The following is a 19848-nucleotide window of genomic DNA, read 5'->3' as shown; positions in this document are numbered from 1 at the left end:
CTACAAAATAACTGCAAAATTGCCTAAATAATGGCAAAAGGAAGCTGAAAATCTCACTTCAATAAACTAGTTAACTGAAAATGTGTTAATGATAAAATTGTGTTTTCACAACTATGTGCCTATTTTACCTCCAATTAGCTTGGTGAGAACTCATTAGCACAGCTGTGTCACTTCCACAAGTAGAAAACATTCTGAAATTAATATATAGAACAGAACAGTGTTAGTTAACTGCATCATGGTTCAATGATTCAGTAACTATGGGACCTCAGAATATGTATTCAAACAATACAAATGTATACAAACTTAACATTTGCAGGAAAAAGAAAAATCATGGCCATCCAATTCGAAACAATGTCAACCCATTTTAATAAACATACCATTTATTATAAATGTAACAAAACTTTATGAGCAAATTTACAGAAGTTGTCTGGAAAGCTGCCATTTCCGTTGGGTGAATTTATGCTCCAGTGGAACAACGTAGTTCAGCGTAGGTAGGAGAAGCTGTAACTATTTTGAATGAGCTTCAAGACACTTGTGACTCAGTCACTCCACCAAGCTGGAATTCCTTAACATTGATACCACCCAACAGTGCTTCAAGCAAGAAGAAAAAGATATCTGAGATATTACAATGTGCATGAGTAAAAAACATGAGCTCAAGCTCCTCCAAAAAAATAACTAGGTGCAATAATGCAGCAGATGATGTAAATAGAATTCTGTATACTCTACCTACAACTTGTAATTCCCCCTCCCCCTTTTTTTTTTTATAAAATACATATCATACTTCCCTCCACTGTGTAGTTTATTTTGCACATGCACAGTGGCCCGATCATCATCTTCTGGGGTTCCCGGCCAGAGGTGTAGAGCGCATCTCTGGCAGGGGAACGAACAGGCTCACAGGTAAGTAAAAAGGGGGGGGGAGGGGGGCTGCTCAGTGACAGAATGATGCATAAAAGCGGAGTTCCGAAAAAAAAAAAAAAAGTCAGCTGTCACCTGTCCAGGGCACCCGCAATGTCCTCACCTGAAGCCGACCCGTTCCCTCGGCTCCGGGTGGAGGAGCCGTCATTGCTAGTAAGGGAATCAGGAAGTGAAGCCTGGTTCCCTACTGCGCATGAGCGAGTCGAGCTGCGCATTCCGAGTGGTCCCTGCTGTCTTCGGACATGGTGTAGATCACCACGGATACTGCAGCAATCTTTCACCGGAAGTGGGAGCAAATACCTGTATTAGACAGATATCTGCTTCATCCTCCCCCTGAAAGGTGCCAAAAGTGACACCGGAGTGGGGGGGGGGGGGGGGGTTAGGGGGGGTAAGGAATCCGGACAGCGAAAGTACAATTTTTCTGTTTGTAAATGGTTTAGACTATGCCCAGCTTGGATAAACTGAATCACTTTGCTTAATGTACATCTGCATACAATAAAGTATAGAACTACAGCTATTGCAATGCTGCAGTCTAACATTGCAGGCTGTGCTACATTATACTGTTAAAAAAAAAAGGGGGGGGGGGCGGACGGACAGACATAGCCATTTCACTGTATTTCCTGGCAGCCTGCATCAAAATCTTACAAAATGTTAGAACAGTTTATCATTTAACCACTTCCTGTCCGGTCAATAGCATATTGACATCCAGGAAGTGGTTTGGTTATCCTGACCGGTGGTCTATTGACGTCCAGCGGGACGCAGGCGTGCGGCGAACGTGTGTCAGTCTGACACGTCACATCTCCACTCGCGATAACAAGCCTCTGTCAGAGGCTTTTTTACCACATGATCAGCTGTGTCCAATCACAGGTGATCATCGTGTGAACCATGAAGTGCCAGTAAACGGCATTCCTCGGTTATTTATTTATTATTATTTATTTTTTTACACACACACACACACACACACACACACACACACACACTTGTGCTCATAAGTTTACATACCCTGGCAGAATTTTGGATTTCTTGGCCATTTTTCAAAGAACATGAACAACACAAACTTTTTTCACTCATGGTTAGTGTTTGGCTGAAGCCATTTTTATCAAATCAACGTGTTTACTCTTTTTAAATCATAATGACAACAGAAACTACCCAAATGACCCTGATAAAAAGTTTACATACCCCAGTTCTTAACCACTTGACCACCGGGCCTATTTTGGTACTTCTCTCCATGTAAACATCACAATTTTTTTGCTAGAAAATTAATCAGAACCCCCAAACATTATATATTTTTTTTAGCAGACATCCTAGGGAATAAAATGGCAGTCATTGCAACTGAATTAAAATATAACAAAACAGTAAAGTTAGCCCAATTTTTTTGTATAATATGAAAGATGATGTTACGCCGAGTAAATAGATACCTAACATGTCACGCTTTAAAATTGCGCACACTCATGGAATGGCGCCAAACTTCAGTACTTCAAAATCTCCATAGGCGTTGCTTTAAATTTTTTTACAGGTTACCATTTGAGTTACAGAGGAGGTCTAGTGCTAGAATTGTTGCACACGCTCTAACGCACGCGACGATACCTCATATGTGGGGTTTGAACGGCGTTTACATATGTGGACGGGACTTGCATGCATGTTCGCTTCTACCGGGATAGGGGCGTCTTATAAAAAAAAATATATTTTTAATTTACTTAATTTTTTTATTTTTACACTTTTATTTTTATTGGTCACTTTTATTCCTATTACAAGGAATGTAAACATCCCTTTTAATAGGAATCGGTGTGACAGGTCCTCTTTATGGAGAGATGTGGGGTCAATAAGACCCCACATCTCTACTCCAGGCTTACAAGCATGAAATCGGTGAAAAAACATTTACCGATCTCACGACAGCTGCGATTGCGGCTTTGTTTACTTCCGGGTACAGGGCGTGACGCCATAACGTCGAGCCCGGGCCTCCAACGGTCATAGACACACCTCTATGCTTCCCCAGCCAGCACCAGCCGATTCGCTCTCCGAGCCCGGAGAAGCGGCGGGAGGGGGACGACGTCCCCCCCCGCTGCCTATAAGAACGATCAAGCGGCGGAACTGCTGCTTTGATCGTTATTGTGCACAGAAACTGCCCATTCCTTTTGGCAAACAGCCTCCAGTTCCTGTAAATTATTGGGATGTCTTGCATGACCTGCACATTTGAGATCTCCCCAGAGTGACTCAATGATATCGGAGGTCAGGAGACGGAAATGGCCACTCCATAACCTTTTTTTTTCTACTGTAGCAAAGAACAGGTCGACTTGGCCTTGTGTTTTGGATCTTTGTCATGGTGGAACGTCCAAGTACATCCTATTCGGAGCTTCCTGACCGATGAATGCAAAAGTTCCTACAGTATTTTTTGATCACCTACTGCATTCATCTTGCCATCAATTTTGACCAAATTTCCTTTCATGTAGCTCACACATCCCCAAAACATTAGCAATCCACCTCTGTGTTTCACAGTAGGAATGGTGTACCTGCCATCACAGGCCTTGTTTACTCCTCCCCAAATGAAGATGCTTGTGGCAAAAAAGCTTAAATTTTTTTTTGTCTCGTTCCTCCAAGTGACTTTGTGCCAGAAGGTTTGAGGCTTGTCTCTGTGCCATCTGGCGTATTGTAAGCGGGTCTCTTTGTGGCATTTGCTTAGTAATGGCTTTCTTCTGGCGACAGGACCATGCAGCTTACTTTCTTCAAGTGCCTCCTTACTGTGAATCTTAAAACCGCCACACCACATGTTTTCAGAGAGTGCTGTATTTCATCTGAAGTTAATTGTGGGTTTTTTTTTTTTTGCATCCAACAATTTTCCCGGCATTTGAGGCTGAAATTTTAGTTGGTCTACCTGACCGTGGTTTGGTTTCAACAGAACCCCTCATTTTCCACTTCTTGATTACAGTTTGAACACTTCTGATTAGCATTCTCAATTCCTTGGATATCTTTTTAAATCCCTTTCCTGATTTATACAGTTTAACTACCTTTTCCCTGCAGATCCTTTGGCAATTCTTTTTGCTTTCCCCATGACTCAGAATCCAGAAACGTCAGTGCAGCACTGGATGAAAGATGCAAGGGTCTGTCAGGAGTCCAGACCTTTTACACACACACACACACACACACACACACACACTATTTACAAGCAAACAGATCACAGGTGAGGATGATTACCTTTATTAGCCATTCAAACCCCTTTGTGTCTACTTGTGTGCATGTTAGCAGGCCAAAATCGCCAGGGTATGTAAACTTTTGATCAGGGTCATTTGGGTAAATTTCTGTTGTCATTATGTTTTAAAAAGAGTAAAAACAGTTGATTGATAATAAATGGCTTCAGCCAAATATGAACCATGAGTGAAAGAAAAGTTTTTGTGTTATTGATCATATTCTCTGAAAAATGGCTAAGAAATCATAAATTCTGCCAGGGTATGCAAAATTATGAGCACAACTGTGTGTAAAATATCTATCTATCTATCTCTATATACACACACACACATACACACACACACACACAGACACACACTTGAACCTCAGATTACGAGTACATTCCGTTCCAGGAGTATGCTCGTAATCCAAAGTACTCGCATATCAAAGCGAGTTTTCCCATTGAAGTCAATGTAAACAAAAATAATTAGTTCCGCATTGACTTCAATGGGATGCAATACCGAATGCGGCCAGAGGTGGGGGGCGCCAGAGAGCGCCGAAAATGTCCGAAAAGGCTCGAGGACACTTCGACTTCTTTCCTACCAGATCGTACGATTTTCGTTTAGTCAGTATAGTTGTCATCCGAAAGTACAATACAAATACATTTCAACACATGACATCATTTTCCGATTTTTTATTCTGTCGTTCGAGAATTTTTGTGACTTTAGTACCCTATTCAAAGTCGTACGATCAGTCGTATGATATTCGGACCGTGTGTACGGGCCAGAACTGTGTAAACAGTCTGCCCATACATCGTACGGGCAGTCAGTTTCACCAAGACAGGAAGAATCAATGAACTACATAGAGTGCTTAAAAGTGCTATGGTAGTTCACCGAGAACTACAAGCTGACAGCAGCAAAGAATGTCGGTATTTGTAGTTCATGAATGCAAAAACTCTAAACAAATGATGTGGCCATATGGGGGCGGAGCCCCGCATTGTCGCGTATGTTGCCAAATGTGAACTTATCCTTTAAGTGATTAAATTAAAAAAAGTCTTGTTTTAACAGGGCAGAGCTGAATCAGTATTTTAGTAAAGAACATTAACCTAAAAATAAACTAAATGCTGCTAAATAGAAATAATACAATAACTAATTAGCCTGCAATATACACCAGTTAGAATACAAATGAAAAGCACCTGGTTAAGACGACCTTCAGGTGAACTTTCAACAAGCTGTAAACAAAGAGTAGCCATCATATGTCAATTGGCCCTCACAAAGTTTTATTGCCCAGAGAATGTTAATAGTATTTAAACTGGGGATGCTGTAGTCAGCCTTATTAGTTGACATACTGTGACACTATGCGGTTTAATCAATGGTGCAGTTTTTATGGTAGCCATCTCTTACTCATGTGAACAGCTTTAAAGCAAACACTACATTAAAACATCTGAGCAATGAACACAGTGCCACATATGGGTGAAAAAAACATATGTGATTCAATGCCAGATGCCCTTGGGCAATGCACTTATATAAATCCACAGTACGAAAATGAACTAAAAGCAACAGTTGCATAAAACAGACTCATTTGCAGCATTTCACCCCCCATCAAAACAGCTTTTCAGACAAAGTAGTACTGTAGTGGTCCACATTAGCTCGCTATGGAGTCTACGACAGGTAATGTTATGCAGAAATACTTATCTTGCCCTCATGAATTCTGTGAGCCTCCATTACAGGGTTTCTCAAAGAGTGCCTTAATACAATCCTGATCCCGCTAATTATACGGCTTGTTTAATATATTTGTGTGTGAGACTCTGGGTGTGGTTGCCACCATGCCTTTATCTTATATCTAGAAACCCAAAACTACTCTTATTGGGTCTTTGAAGACAACTTTTGATTAAAAAAAAAAGGTGGTTACAATATTTATTACTATTTCAGTTCAAAAGGACTTTTTCCACATATAATTTACATCGCAAAATATAAAATAATTTTTCTAGAATGGATTACAAATCCAAATGGTATCCCCCACATCTGATAGTTAGCTCGCAAACGTGAAGCTTGCTAGTTGACCCACTCAGCCTGGGGACTCCAATGTGTTTAGAAAATCTTCCTCAGGGATAAGATACCATTATTGGTTTTGTATGGAAGGAGGATGTGCATCCACATGGGAGAACTCTCAGATCGCCAATAAAGTATACAGCGACCACAATTTGTATGTATCATAAGATATGGCCAAAGGATGCTGCAACTTTGGCATTATACTATGTACCGGTATATCTACCATCCACTTTTCATTATGGCAGGGAATTGGGAGAATAGAACAGCCTCGATGGAGGCCACCAATTGGTCCAGACCCCAAGCATGAGAACTGAGGGTGACCAGTTTTCTGAAGAAACACATTTGCTTGTGCCATGTACATAATGAGGACCAAGTAGTCCAAACAAAAGGGAAGGGTGGAAAACAGCATTTTCTTAAAGTTGATTATCCAATCAAACGCCTGAATTATCTGAACAGCCCTGTGAATGTTTGCAAGTAGTTGGGAGAGGAGTCCTTCAGAATAAGGTTGTCTAGTTACCCTGTGACCTGAATCTCCCAAGTCCATCCCCATGGTATAGGGTCCAGATAATTCTCCCAAGGTTTTACAAACGCTGCACCAATTTGGAGCCACTGCTTCTACTGTTGTATTGGAAGACATGAAGAGTTGACTGAGGTAGCCAAAGTAAAATAAATGAACTAGATAAGCCAAGAATAATTTCTCCATAAGGGAGAACACGTCCATTACCTTAAAGGAGTTGTAAAGGAATTATTTTTTTGATGAAATGACTGTTTACAGGGTATAGAGACATAATAGTTAACTGATTCATTTTAAAATTGATTAAAAATAGATAAAAATCAATCATATAATGAACCTCTAGTTTTGTTTTTGCATCTAGTTTCGTTTTTGCATGTTATCCTGCCTGTGTGCTATACAGAGCCATAGAGCAGTGATGGTTTGGAAAATGAATCTAGAATATCCCAGTACTGTGGTCATCAGGAAACAGACAACTAGGAAGTGTCCAGAACAGAGAAGAATTACAGCAACATCAGAGCAAAAACGAACTATGAGGACATGAAACCAGGACTGGAGTAAGGTAAAGGAAGCTATTTAGCTAAAAAGAAAAAAAAAATCCTTTAGTGACCCTTTAAGACACTGGTGAAAAACTGAGGGCTCACATGGGAAGGCTCCAAGATATCTATGCGACAAGATCAAACCTCACAATTCCAACCGCATTCTGCGATCCACCGACCAAAATCTGGTCAAGATTCCAAAAACCAAATACAAGTCCAAAGGAGAAAGAAGGTTTGCTTTCCAAGGTCCCAGGCTATGGAATGCTTTACCAGCCAGCATTCGGTTGGAGCAAAACCACCTGTCTTTCAGAAGGCAGATCAAAACCCTGCTCTTCTGATGGCATGAGACACGAACAACCAGCGCCCAGAGGCGATTCAGTTCGCATGTGCCGCGCTATATAAGTTTTTTCATTCATTCATTTCATTCATACATGGTTTTATAGGAGACACACCCAGGGAGCAGGTCTTCAAAAAGCTTTGCCAGTTCCCAATCACTTGAATTTACCAGCCCTATAACCCAGGGTCTAAGGCTGGTCATACATGGAGCAAAATTCACTTGATTCCCCACATCACCCACATACAGTGTTGATGCGGGAATCCCTCCTGCCAGGCCTTTGTCTTTTCCTGTCGGGCAGGGAAAGCTATCCCCAAAGGGAAAAAGACAGCGATTATTGCTAGCAGCCACTTACGATAATCACAAGAGAATCCAGCAGGCTGGTTGATCGATTAGCTTGGTACATTCAGCCTGCCCATTAACGTTTGGAATCTCGGCCATACGAATTGGGTCTGGCTGGCCTAAGAATATCAAGCCTGAATCCTGTACTATACGGCGAAGATAAGAATATTGCTTTGTTTGGGCATTTTTCTAGTGTTGGTTGTGGGATTTCCCCATCCACGCATTCGAGATGGATGCGGAAAGCCTTCCCGCTGCGGTCTTGTATTCTGACTGCGGGAGGACTTCACTGTGAGAATAAAATGAACAGTGCTGCCTGCTGCAGCCGGTGTCACGGTTCAGGGAAAAACCCAACAGGCTGGCTATATACACAGGTCAATTTATAGATCGACTTGTGTACAACCAGCCTGCCCATACATATAATAAAATGAGGTAGAGAGAGGAATCTTCCTTACTGTACTATTGTATTCTGACAGTGGGGACTCCTCCGCTGCCAGAATACAATAAGTGCTGCAGCACTAATTGAAGGAAAGTTTTCCATCATTCTCATTCAAGAGAAGTTGATTATTGTTTCGACTTCGAGCACGAACGGCCATAGATGAAGCAAAAACAGTTCGGTCTGTGCTGAACCGATTTTCGATCCATGTATGGCCAGCTTTACACAAGATATTGAAGCTAGAGATTATGCATGTCAGCCTGCCAAACAGCACATTTACAAGGAGATTAACAAAGATTCCCATTTGCATCATTAAGTTTAAAACCGAATACTAACTCAGTATCTCATTGGTCATGCTTGAAGGCATTGCTGCCAGGCTTACATGGATGAACAGCTTTTCATTAGTAATACTCCGATATGTGCTGCAAAGCAAAGATCGTACAGTGAAATAACAATTTGCCCTTTATCCTGAATGGTTATCTGAGGTACATTTAGGAACCTGAAACATTGCTCATCGGTAATACGATCACAGATAAGAAAGGTGACTGCTAGTTCAGATAAGTTTCTTGTTGTTGTACAGTGCTGACTCAAGCTGACCATACACCATTCCTAATGAATCGGATGAAATTTGCTGTGTGGATAGCTCTGCCAGCAGCCTCCTGCCAACCTTCTTCATTAAAAAAATTATGAACAGATCCAGGTGGAAAATTGTTGCCTAAATAGCGGCTGCATCCAGTCAGATACAGCCACTATTCAAGTATTCGGACAGCTGTATGTGCCGTGTGTGGGGAGTACAATACAAGGAGGTTAGGAGGTCTCAGGTGGTAAAAACGTATTATCTACTAGGGATGGGGAAGTGGTACAAAAAAGGTAATAACTAAGAGGGATGAGTTGATGGAAAAATGAAAAAAAGTTAGACCCCTTTCACACTGGGGTGTTTTTCAGGCGCTTTAGCGTTAAAAAAAAAAAAGTGCCTAAAAAGAAGCTGTATCTGCAATCCCAATGTGAAAACTTAAAGCGGAGGTTCACCCAAAAATCCACTTTTTGACATTAGCTGTAGCATACTGCTAACATCTGCAGTATGCTGTTTTTTTTTTTTTTTTTTTTACTTGTACTTATCGTTATATGAGCCCTTGTTTTCCGGCTCCGAGCGGGGAATCCTGCGGGGAATGGGCGTTTCTAAGCGAAGAGGAGCTGATTGACGGCTGCTAAGGCGCGTCTTGGCCTCTGTTTAATCTTCAACTGCCATGATGCTGCACATGTGATCAGTTATGACACCAGCCATTGGATGGTTTGACAGTTTGGTTGAGAGCACAACCAATGTGACAGTTAGCATTCCCGGCATGCCAGGAATGTAACTGCTTTTTCAAACTGTTAAATTGATGAGTGAACCCCCTGCTTTAAGTGCTTTCACACTAAAGCGCCTGAAAAACGCCCCAGTGTGAAAGGGGTCTTAGCGTTAAAAAAAGCGTATGTAAAGCGCCTGAAAGAAGCCTCATCAGCAATCCCAACGTGAAAGCACGAGTGCTTTCACACTGAGGCGCTGCGCTGGCAGGGCATCAAAAGGAAGCAATGCAAAGAACAGGATACTTCTCAACACAAGTACATGTTACAACAACAGGCACATATCAGGAATATGAAAAGCTGTGGATGACATTCTTTAAAGAGGCGGCATATATTTTGGAAAAGTTACCAAGGTGAACTTGACAAGATTTGGAAAGTGATTGGATTTTGGGCTGAAAAAACAGGTCAGAATCCAGGATTACACCTAACACCCTAGCATGAGGGGAGGGACTGATAGTAGTACTAGTGATCATATGATGGAAAAGTCAGGGAGGAGAACCTGCGGGGAGATAAGGAGCTCTATTTACGAAAGACTTAGCTTGAGGAAGTGGTGCAACATCCAGACTGGCAAGTTAGTAATGTAAAAGGGGACTGAAGGGGTGAGGTGAGGAGTAGAGAGAAAGATTAGATGTCATCAGCATAGAGATGGAATTGAAAGCCTTGGGAGGTTATCAAGTGACCAAGGAAGGAAATGTAGATAAAGAAGGGGGCCTTGGGGGACCCTACAGAAAGAGGAAGTGGAGAGGAGCAGACAGAGTTGCCTTACATTTCCAGGGGAATTTACAGCTCTCAGAAATGGAATACGTACACAAATCCCTTTCAATGGAAACAATCTGGCTGTCCCTTATTGCAGAAGAAAAAAAACAGCATGTTTAATTCCAGTGCTTTTTAAGATGGGCTAAAGCAGCATTTTCACACGTTCTAAACGTGGCCACAGATACAAGACAAGGGCTGGAATGTGCGAACAGTAGAACAACAAATTGCAGCAAAAACCCAGCACAGCTGTTTATCACATTATAACAGTCTCTGTGAATTTGCGTTATCTTTTACCTAAATTACCTTTTTTGGATCAGCGCAACTCTTTGTTCTGACAGAGCCAAGTTTTTAAACATTAGAATCTGACCTTATGACAATACGCCTTTTGGTGCACATAAGATACAGAAGGCACCCCCAGGCAACAGTTTATCAGCAAAGACCTAAACAAGAACAGTAACTTCAGGCAACAAATGACTTATGCCTGAGCAAAGGAGAGAGGACCTACTGTATGTTGCTGGTGATCCATAGATGGATCAAAATATTGATCCACGTTTTGCCACTGCAGCTCAACAAAAGTCAATCTACCAGACTTCTGTTCAACTGTGCAGACAGAAAAAGGTTGCTCGATAGCACAGCAGGTAATAGACTGCAGCACTGATCTGTGTATTCTGACAGCAGAGGAGTTTCCCGCTGTCAGAAAACACAGCAGGGAGGATTTCCCCTATTCACCTTGAATGTGTGGATGAGGGAGATCAGTTAGCTTTTTTTTTCACTGGTCGGTCAAACGGTCCCGCACCTTTCTCGGCTTCACGGCACAGCTTGCTCTGCCTCGCCCCCTTCTCCTCCTTGGCGGCCAATAGGATCACTTCTCCTCTCACCCAATCGGGTCCTGGTTCCCTCTTCCTGAGCCTGGAGGTGAAGCAGGAAGACCATAGCGAATATCAATTCTCTATTGTCACACAACATGGTGGACTCGGGGCGCAGTACCCTGCGCCCAGAGCCCACCCTTTTCTTAAAGCCAGAACCTCAGGCTCCAATCATGTGCTTCTAAAAAAATAAATAGGGGACCCCTGCACCCCGCATGGACGGACCACCGCTGCCTGAACACCAGCTGCATCTAAATGAAGGCAGCCGCTAGTCAACAGATTTTCCTGACCAACATTTTTCAGTAGAAGAATGTTGATAAGGAGATGACAGGGCTACTCATCCAGCAAATTTCAGCCAGTTCATCCGGAACCAAACAAAATTTGCACAGTTGGGGGCCAGCTTGCCACCCTGTACTGAACCAGTGCAGCAATTTAGAGGCAGTCACTGGAAAACTGATATGATTTGATATCCCATACATATCCATTGTTCAGTGTGAGTGCAAAGAATTTTTCAATGGTCATTTTAACAATTAGATTAAGTACTATATGGCCAGTTTAAGAATGTTTGGCTGCCACTGCTCATTATATGGATCTCATGTCCTCCTGCCAGACTCGTTATACAATACTTTGTGGTAAACAGACAAGCAACAGAAAAACACTATAAGTCTGGTAATCTAAGGTGTCTGAATGAACAAAAGATATGATCTACATAAAAAGACATGTGCACAGCAGGCAGCCACTACTTCAAGTGGGCGAATTATGTGTAGCATTGCTCTAATCTATATATCTAGATTTCTGCATTGGTATAAAAAAAAAAAAAAAACAGAGAAAAAAAATCGGATGAAAAAGATTGCTTCCAGAGCGATCATTTAATTGTTAGTACACAGCTGGACGTTTATTCATGCAATATCCTTATTGTATGATCCAGGCTTTAAACTGACCATACATGGATTGAACATTTTAAGAATGGGCAGGCTGGTTGTACACATGTCCATCGATTGGCTTTTGTACAACCAGCCTGTCGGGTTTTGCCCAAACAATTAGTGCTGCCGGCTATAGACTGCAATACTGATCAGTGTATTCGGACGGCTGGCAAAGCTACCTGCTGTCAGAATACAATACCACAGCAGGGAAAGATTCCCCAATCCACCTCAGAATGTGTGGATGGGAGTTGAATTATAATTTTTTTTTTTTTTTTTTTTAAATCATGTATTTGCCAGCATAAACATGTGGAAGTCTGATCTGTCTGGAAAAGCCCAGGAAACCAATTTACAACAGGTTTGGAGATTTCATTGACTGTCAAGTCTGAGCCTAATCATGTGCCAATAGCCTATATTGTGCAGAAATGGTCATTACAGATCTACATCCATATGCGCCAGTGTGGCCCACCAGTTATCACATTTTCCATTCAGCTAATCAACTTCTAAGTGATAAAGTTAGCAGCTTACACATTAAGTGGTTCTAAAGTCAGAAGTTTTTTTTTTATCTTAATGTATTCGACGCATTAAGATAAAAAAAACCTTCAGTGCGCAGCAGCCCCCTTCGGTCCCCCTAATACTTACCTGAGCCCCATCTCAATACAGCAATGTTGCACGAGAGCCTCGACTGTCCAAACTCTCCCTCCTGATTGGTTGAGACACAGCAGGGGCCACCACTGGCTCCCGTTGTTGTCAATCAAGGTCAATGAGCCAATGAGGAGAGAGAGAGGGGGCAGGGTCGAGCTGTGGCTGTATCTGAATGGACACACACAGAGCAGCAGCTTGGCTGCCCCCATAGTAAGTCGCTTGCTGTGGGGGGACTTGGCAAAAGGGAGCGCCGGCGAAGGACTCAAGAAAAAGAGGCTCTGGGCGGTTGTGTGCAAAACCATTGCACAGAGCAGGCAGGCAAGTACTACAGGTTTTTATTCCTATTTTTTGTTTGTTAAAAAACAAGACTTTATTATCAATGTAAGGCCTCATGCACACTGGACGGTATAAAAATGCCAGTAGCGTTAGCGGTAGGATGAGTTTTGCGGCATTTTTAAGCTTTTAAAAGCTCATAGCTTATAGTTTAAAAAACGCTCAAACGCTGACTAGCTGTGTTTTTCAGCACTAGAGTATTTTTACAGCTGAACAACACTTCAAACCCGCTAGTCCAGGGTATTTTTTTCAGCCAGAAAACTCCTCTGCCAAAAAAATACTGATAAAAGCCTGTGTGTGCATGGACACATAGGATAACATGCTGGGGAGTTTACTGGCTGCAGAAAAGAAAAAAACGCCTGAAGGCAAAAACAGCAGCTGTAAAAACGTCCAGTGTGCGTGAGGCTTAATTCTGTTTAATGCCACTAGTGGAATTATTTCAATATTACTTGGTATCAGCGTTTTGCAATTCCCTAAACAGCAGCACTCTGAGCAGATTGGGGGCCAACCAAGCATGCTGCATGCAAATATACCGACAAGCAACCCGGTAGCAGGAGAAAGCACAGCAATAACCACACCACTCTGTGGCTGCTCATTCATCGTACAACCATCATGCTGGGGTTGGAAAATACCATTGTATTTATTAAAAGTAACAGAGAAAGTGAGGACATCTAACTTTTCTTTCTGTGTGATAGGTAAAAAAAAAAAACAGCTCCATTAGGCCAGCCATAAACCTTTCCTGCAGACCGCGCCGACGGGGGAATTCCCCCCGCTGAACTATTGTGTTTCAGCGCCCCCCTTCTGCCAGGAGAAGACCGCAATTATTGCTAGCGGCTATAAACAGCCGCTAACGAAATTCCCAAGTAAAATCCGTCAGACTGGTTGTACCCAAGTTGATCAAAATCGATCAACTTGGGTACATTCAGCCTGCCCATACATGGAGTAGTCTATGGCTGGCTTTATATGCATTTCATCTGTGTATTTAAGTGGTTGTAAACCCTTTACAACCACTTTAACCTACAGGTAAGCCTAGATTAAGGCTTACTTGTAGGTGCAAGAAATGTTTCCCAAACCTAAAAGGTTTAGAAGATATTTGCAAAAAATTGCAGCACCGATGTCTATGGCGCATGCACCATAGACATCAGCCGCAGGTACACTGCGCATGCACCATAGACATCAGCCGCAGGTACACTGAGCATGCCACTACAAACGGCATCATGCTGTTAGTGGCGGCTCCCACACACAGTGACAGCGCCGGAGCAGTGATACCCAGAAGTCACTCCGGGTATCATGGCGTCGGAGGAGGCGAACGAGGGCCGCTGCGGGAGCTTCGATCTCAGGTAAGTAATTCATAATGAGCTAGCATGCTATGCCTACTAGCTCATTATGCCTTTGTCTTGCAGGTTGTCGTTTTTATTTTTTGTGACGAGAGTTTACTTCCTCTTTAGCAGTTTGTCTGGAGCCGAGCTTGATTCTGACATGGCCACAAATTCTAAAACTGGCCATAAAATGGGATTATTTTTATTTGGTCACCAGTCATTGGGTACACAAAAATAAAAAATAAAATAAAAAAAGAGAGAGAAGAGGAGGATTGGGACTAGGTTTCTCAGGCTTTCAAAAAAAAAAAAAAAAGAAAAAAAAAAAAAAAAGTATAATTAATTAAATACTGATTTTGTTAAACTAAACCTTACTCTTGCAGAAAATCTCATTTGTATCTGCTGCACCCACTATACATATGAAATGAATGGAAATTTATCAGCACAACCCATCTAAAATTAAACTAAGATATATGCACATTAAATATTCACATCGTCACTGGCGCCAGAACGATCAACACTTCATATACAGAACATCAGCATTATGAAATCCCAAGTCCTTGTTTATTTCCATCATGCATAGTACAAACAGAATAATAAATCAGTATGCTTTTATATCTGAATGATGTGTGTATGTACAGTACAACACTAACAAATCAGCAAAATGAATCTGGCTGAAAGAAAAACAAAACTATGCAAAGCACACTCTTTTTTAATTACATTGTTTGGCTAGAACTATGTTTTATTGCAAGATAGAGGAAACAAAACTAAGTAGAAGGCGACATTGTTAGGATGTATTTGGACTCATAATACAGGCCAGATATGTGGATAAAAGGATGTATATATGAAAAGGGCCAACAAGTATGCACTTAAAGTGTATAAAACAATCCTATCAACCACACATTGTTAAAAAAAAAAAAATGCTTAGAACCATTACTATTCAGCACATTAATATTCAAAAACAAAAAAAAACCACACACACACACCTTTGATATATTCACCAACAATACTACCACCATACCAATATATACTTAAAAGTGACTCTGGGGCACTCATACATGTTCGCTCCAGAGCCAGCTGTGTGTGTCCATAAAGACCAACACGGCTTGGCCTTCCCCCCCACTCCCTCCTCCCTGGCTGTGATTGACAGCAGCAGGAGCCAAAGACTCTCACTGCTTGTCCGAACCAATGGAGAAAGGGAAAGGGAGAGCACCTCTGCTGTTGTGCACATCGCTGAATTGAGATCAGGTAAATATTAAGGGGTGGGGGGAGAGGCTGGGTAGAGTGGCTTGAAGGTTTTTACCTTAATGCCATAGACGAGGAGTATGTGTCTCCTTGGCACGCTAACTTTGGCCCTACAGCTTAGCATCTAAAAGGTGCCTCATTGATCCGTGATCCATACAGATCAACACCTTTGGGTCGGCACACACGTGATCCGCGGGCTTCCCGGTCCTGTATTGGCTATAGGAAAGGCCAAGGCTTCGGCCTAGCTTCCAGAACGGTGGCCATCTTGGTCCACCCGGCGGCGGCCACAGTCTCGTCACATTCGGCTCCCCATCAAAGATTGCTCCGTTAGTGACGTTTCGTGACCGCCATCTTTCTACACCCCACACAGTAATGGAGTGAGAAGGGGGCAAGCGGACATCTTGTTACACCCACCGGAGTTTTAGATTTCACAGTTATTTTCAACACAAAACTGAGATTAAATGCTTAAATACAGTATTTGTAAATCCGACGGCTAAACGCAAAATGTAAACGCCGTTTTAAACGTGGGTTACTATCTGTCAAATTAAATAGTTCAGGAGAGGTTGTAAAAACGTCTCATGTAGATGGAGCCTTAAAAGGTGGCTATATTTGTTAGCCATTCTTGCTTCCAAGATGGACCCGGGACTATGGCCTTTGGGATTTATAGTGCCTATAGAGCAGTGCACAAGACCACAACTAACGTGCACTGCGCATACCTAATAAATGGAGGGGAGGGGAAGCTCCAGGGGAAAACAAAAAAAAAAGCAATAATTTCACAAAAAATACATTAGTGGTTGGTTAACCACATAGCGACTGCCGCGCACAGATATACGTCTGCACTATGGCACGGGCAGACAAATGGGTGTACCTGTACGTCCCTTTAAAATTTGCCACCTATCGGGCGCGTGCCTGCCGCATGCCTCGTGAGTTGATGTTCCCGGGCGGTTGGAGTCGGCAAAGGCAGAACAGGGGGAAGCCTTTGTAAACAAGGCATTGCCCTGTGATCGAGAACAGTGATCAGTGACATCAATAGAATCACTCCCTAGGACACACTTAACCCCTTCAGTGTAATTTTCACAGTAATCAGTGTATTTTTATAGCACTGCTTGCTGTAAAAATGACAATGGTCCCAAAAATGTGTCAAAAGTGTCCGATTTGTCTGCCATAAAGTCGCAGTCATGATAAAAAAAAAAAAAAACGCTGATCGCCGCAATTACTAAGTAATTAATTTGATAAAAATGTCATGAAACTATCCCCTATTTTGTAGACGCTATAACTTTTGCGCAAACCAATCAATTTACGCTTATTGTGATTTTTTAAACCAAAAATATGTAGAAGAAGAATACGTATCAGCCTAAACTGAGATTTTTTTTTTTTTTAACCACTTAAAGGGGTGTTCCAGGCATTTTTCATGTTTATTAAAAGTCAGCAGCTACAAAAAGTGTAGCTGCTGGCTTTTAATAAACATGCACTCAGCTGCTCCACGTTCCAGCGACGCGCCGGCCGAAGCTCCGCTCCTCTCCCACCCTCTCCGGCCGGCGTCCTCATTGCTACTGTGGGCACCCGGCCGCGACAGCTTTCGGCTTCACGGCCAGGCACTCACTTCGCATGCGCGAGCGGCGCTTTCCGATTGGACAGGCCATCGCCTACAGGGAGGGGCTGCCAAAAGGCAATATGATGTATCGGCGGAAGGAGGAAGTGGGACAGGAAATCCCACTCCTCCTGAAGCCCCCCCCCCCCAAAAAATACATGCCAAATAAGGGGGCGAGGAGTGGATTAAGCGGAAGTTCCACTTTTGGGCGGAACTCCGCTTTAAGCCCCGGACCAATATGCAGGTAAAGGACCTGCCCAGTTTTTGCGATTCGGCACTGCGTCGCTTTAACTGACAATTGCGCGGTCGTGCGATGTGGCTCCCAAACAAAATTGACGTCCTTTTTTCCCCACAAATAGAGCTTTCTTTTGGTGGTATTTGATCACCTCTGCGGTTTTTATTTTTTGCGATAAACAAAAATAGAGCGACAATTTTGAAAAAAAATGCAATATTTTTTACTTTTTGCTATAATAAATAAATATCCTCGAAATAAATCTAAAAAAAAATGTTTCCTCCTCAGTTTAGGCCGATACGTATTTTTCTACAATAAGCGTTTATCGATTGCGCAAAATTTATAGCATTTACAAAATAGGGGATAGTTTTATTACATTTTTTTACTACCAATGGCGGCGATCAGCAATTTTTTTCGTGACTGCGACATTATGGCGGACACATCGGACAAGTTTGACACATTTTTGGGACTATTGTCATTTTCATAGCAAAAAGTGCTATAAAATGCACTTATTACTGTGAAAATGACAATTGCAGTTTAGGAGTTAACCACTAAATCAGGGTTCAACAAACCCCGGGCGCCAGGTCGCAATTGCAACTAGAATTAGCGACCTGGCGTCTGGGGCGGCACAGCTGGGGTATCCTGTGTCTCCATGCGATCGCGTCGGGCCACGCCGACCAGTAATTGAGGCCGCGGCTTTGCAGCCTTCTGCAGGTCTATGCTTCCTTCTGTGATCTGGCGCCATCTTGTGGTGGCTGTTGGCATGACAAGACAGCCAGCAATGCCAATGGAGCTTCCCCTGTCTGTTTTCACTGCCATCTCCTTCCCTCTAATTAGAACTCCCAAACATTATTTATATATATATATATATATATTATATATATATATATATATATATATATATATATATATATATATATATATATATATATATATATATATATATATATATATATATATATATATATATATATATATATATATTTTATTATTCTAACACCCTAGAGAAAAAAATGGCGGTCATTGCAATACTTTCTGTCACAGCGTATTTGCGCAGCTGTCTTACAAGCGCACTTTTTTGGGAAAAAATACACTTAAAAAAAAATAAGACAACAGTAAAGTTAGCCCAATTTTTTTTTATATTGTGAAAGATAATTTTATGCCGAGTAAATTGATACCCAACATGTCACGCTTCAAAATTGCGTCCGCTCGTGGAATGGCGACAAACTTTTACCCTTAAAAATCTCCATAGGCAACGTTTAAATGATTCTACAGGTTGCATGTTTTGAGTTACAGAGGAGGTCTAGGGCTAAAATTATTGCTCTCGCTGTAATGATCGCGGCGATACCTCACATGTGTGGTTTGAACATTGTTTTCCTATGCGGGCGCTGCTCATGTATGCATTCGCTTCTGAGCGCGAGCTCGGCGGGATGGCGGCGTGTTCCTGGCTCCCAACTTTTTTAGCTAGCTCCTAGATTCCAAGAAAATTTGTCAAGCCCTGCACTAAGGGGCGCTGTAGGTGTTAAGTGTGACCTCATATGTGTTTAGGGGGGCGGGGCTGGACGTGTGACGTCACTGATCGTCTTTCCCTATATCAGGGAACAGACGATCAGTGACACTGCCGCTGTTAAGAACGGGGAAGGTGTGTTTACACACACCTCTCCCCGTTCTTCAGCTCCGGTGACCGATCACGGGACACCGGCGACAATCGGGTTCAGTCACGGAGCTCGCGACCCCGCGGCTGGGCTCTTAAAGAGGACGTACAGGTCCTGGCCTGTGCCCAGCCATGCCATTCTACCGACATATAACGGCATGAAGGGGGTCCTTAAATGGTTAAAAAAAAAATGGGGATATTTATTAAAGTACAAAATATTGTTTTTTTTTTCAAAATTGGCGCTCTATTTTTGTTTATAGGTCAAAAAATAAAAAACGCAGAGGTGATCAAATACCACCAAAAGAAAGCTCCATTTGTGGGGGGGGGGAGGACGTAAATTTTGTTTGGGAGCCTCGTCGCACGACTGCGCAATTGTCAGAGCGACGCAGTGACGAATCGCAAAAAGTGGCCTGGTCCGGGGGGCTTAAGTGGTAAATAGTGGATGCGCATGAATTATTTTTGGAGAAATAGGATATTGTATAGTGTCACTTTAACAGCACTAGGTTGTCTGCTTAACAGTATTATATAATACACACAAACCTTATTCTCTGCCCATAAAACCACAAAAGACTTGCTACATTCTATCTGCAATCTGTTCGCCAGAAATCCACAGCATACCGTACTTCAGCATTTGGCACTCATTGATCATTCTAAGACTG

General features: G+C 42.3%; 1 protein-coding gene across 4 annotated transcripts in view; it reads right to left on the bottom strand.

Annotated features, from left to right (window-relative positions):
• The window catches only part of PPHLN1 (periphilin 1), a 119866-nt gene that overhangs the window by 54745 nt on the left and 45273 nt on the right, over nt 1–19848 (bottom strand). For 2 of the 4 annotated variants that reach the window (XM_040343877.1, XM_040343875.1), the window contains one exon: nt 129–191. The exons of the other annotated variants lie outside the window; for them this stretch is intronic. In XM_040343877.1, coding sequence (XP_040199811.1) covers nt 129–191 — 63 coding nt within the window. The remainder of the gene's footprint in view (nt 1–128; nt 192–19848) is intronic. 4 annotated transcript variants of the gene reach the window in all.

This window comes from Rana temporaria, chromosome 3 (assembly GCF_905171775.1).
Source record: "Rana temporaria chromosome 3, aRanTem1.1, whole genome shotgun sequence".
Taxonomy (NCBI): domain Eukaryota; kingdom Metazoa; phylum Chordata; class Amphibia; order Anura; family Ranidae; genus Rana; species Rana temporaria.
The sequence above is the reverse complement of the archived record's forward strand: the minus strand, read 5'-3'. Positions and strand labels throughout refer to the sequence as shown.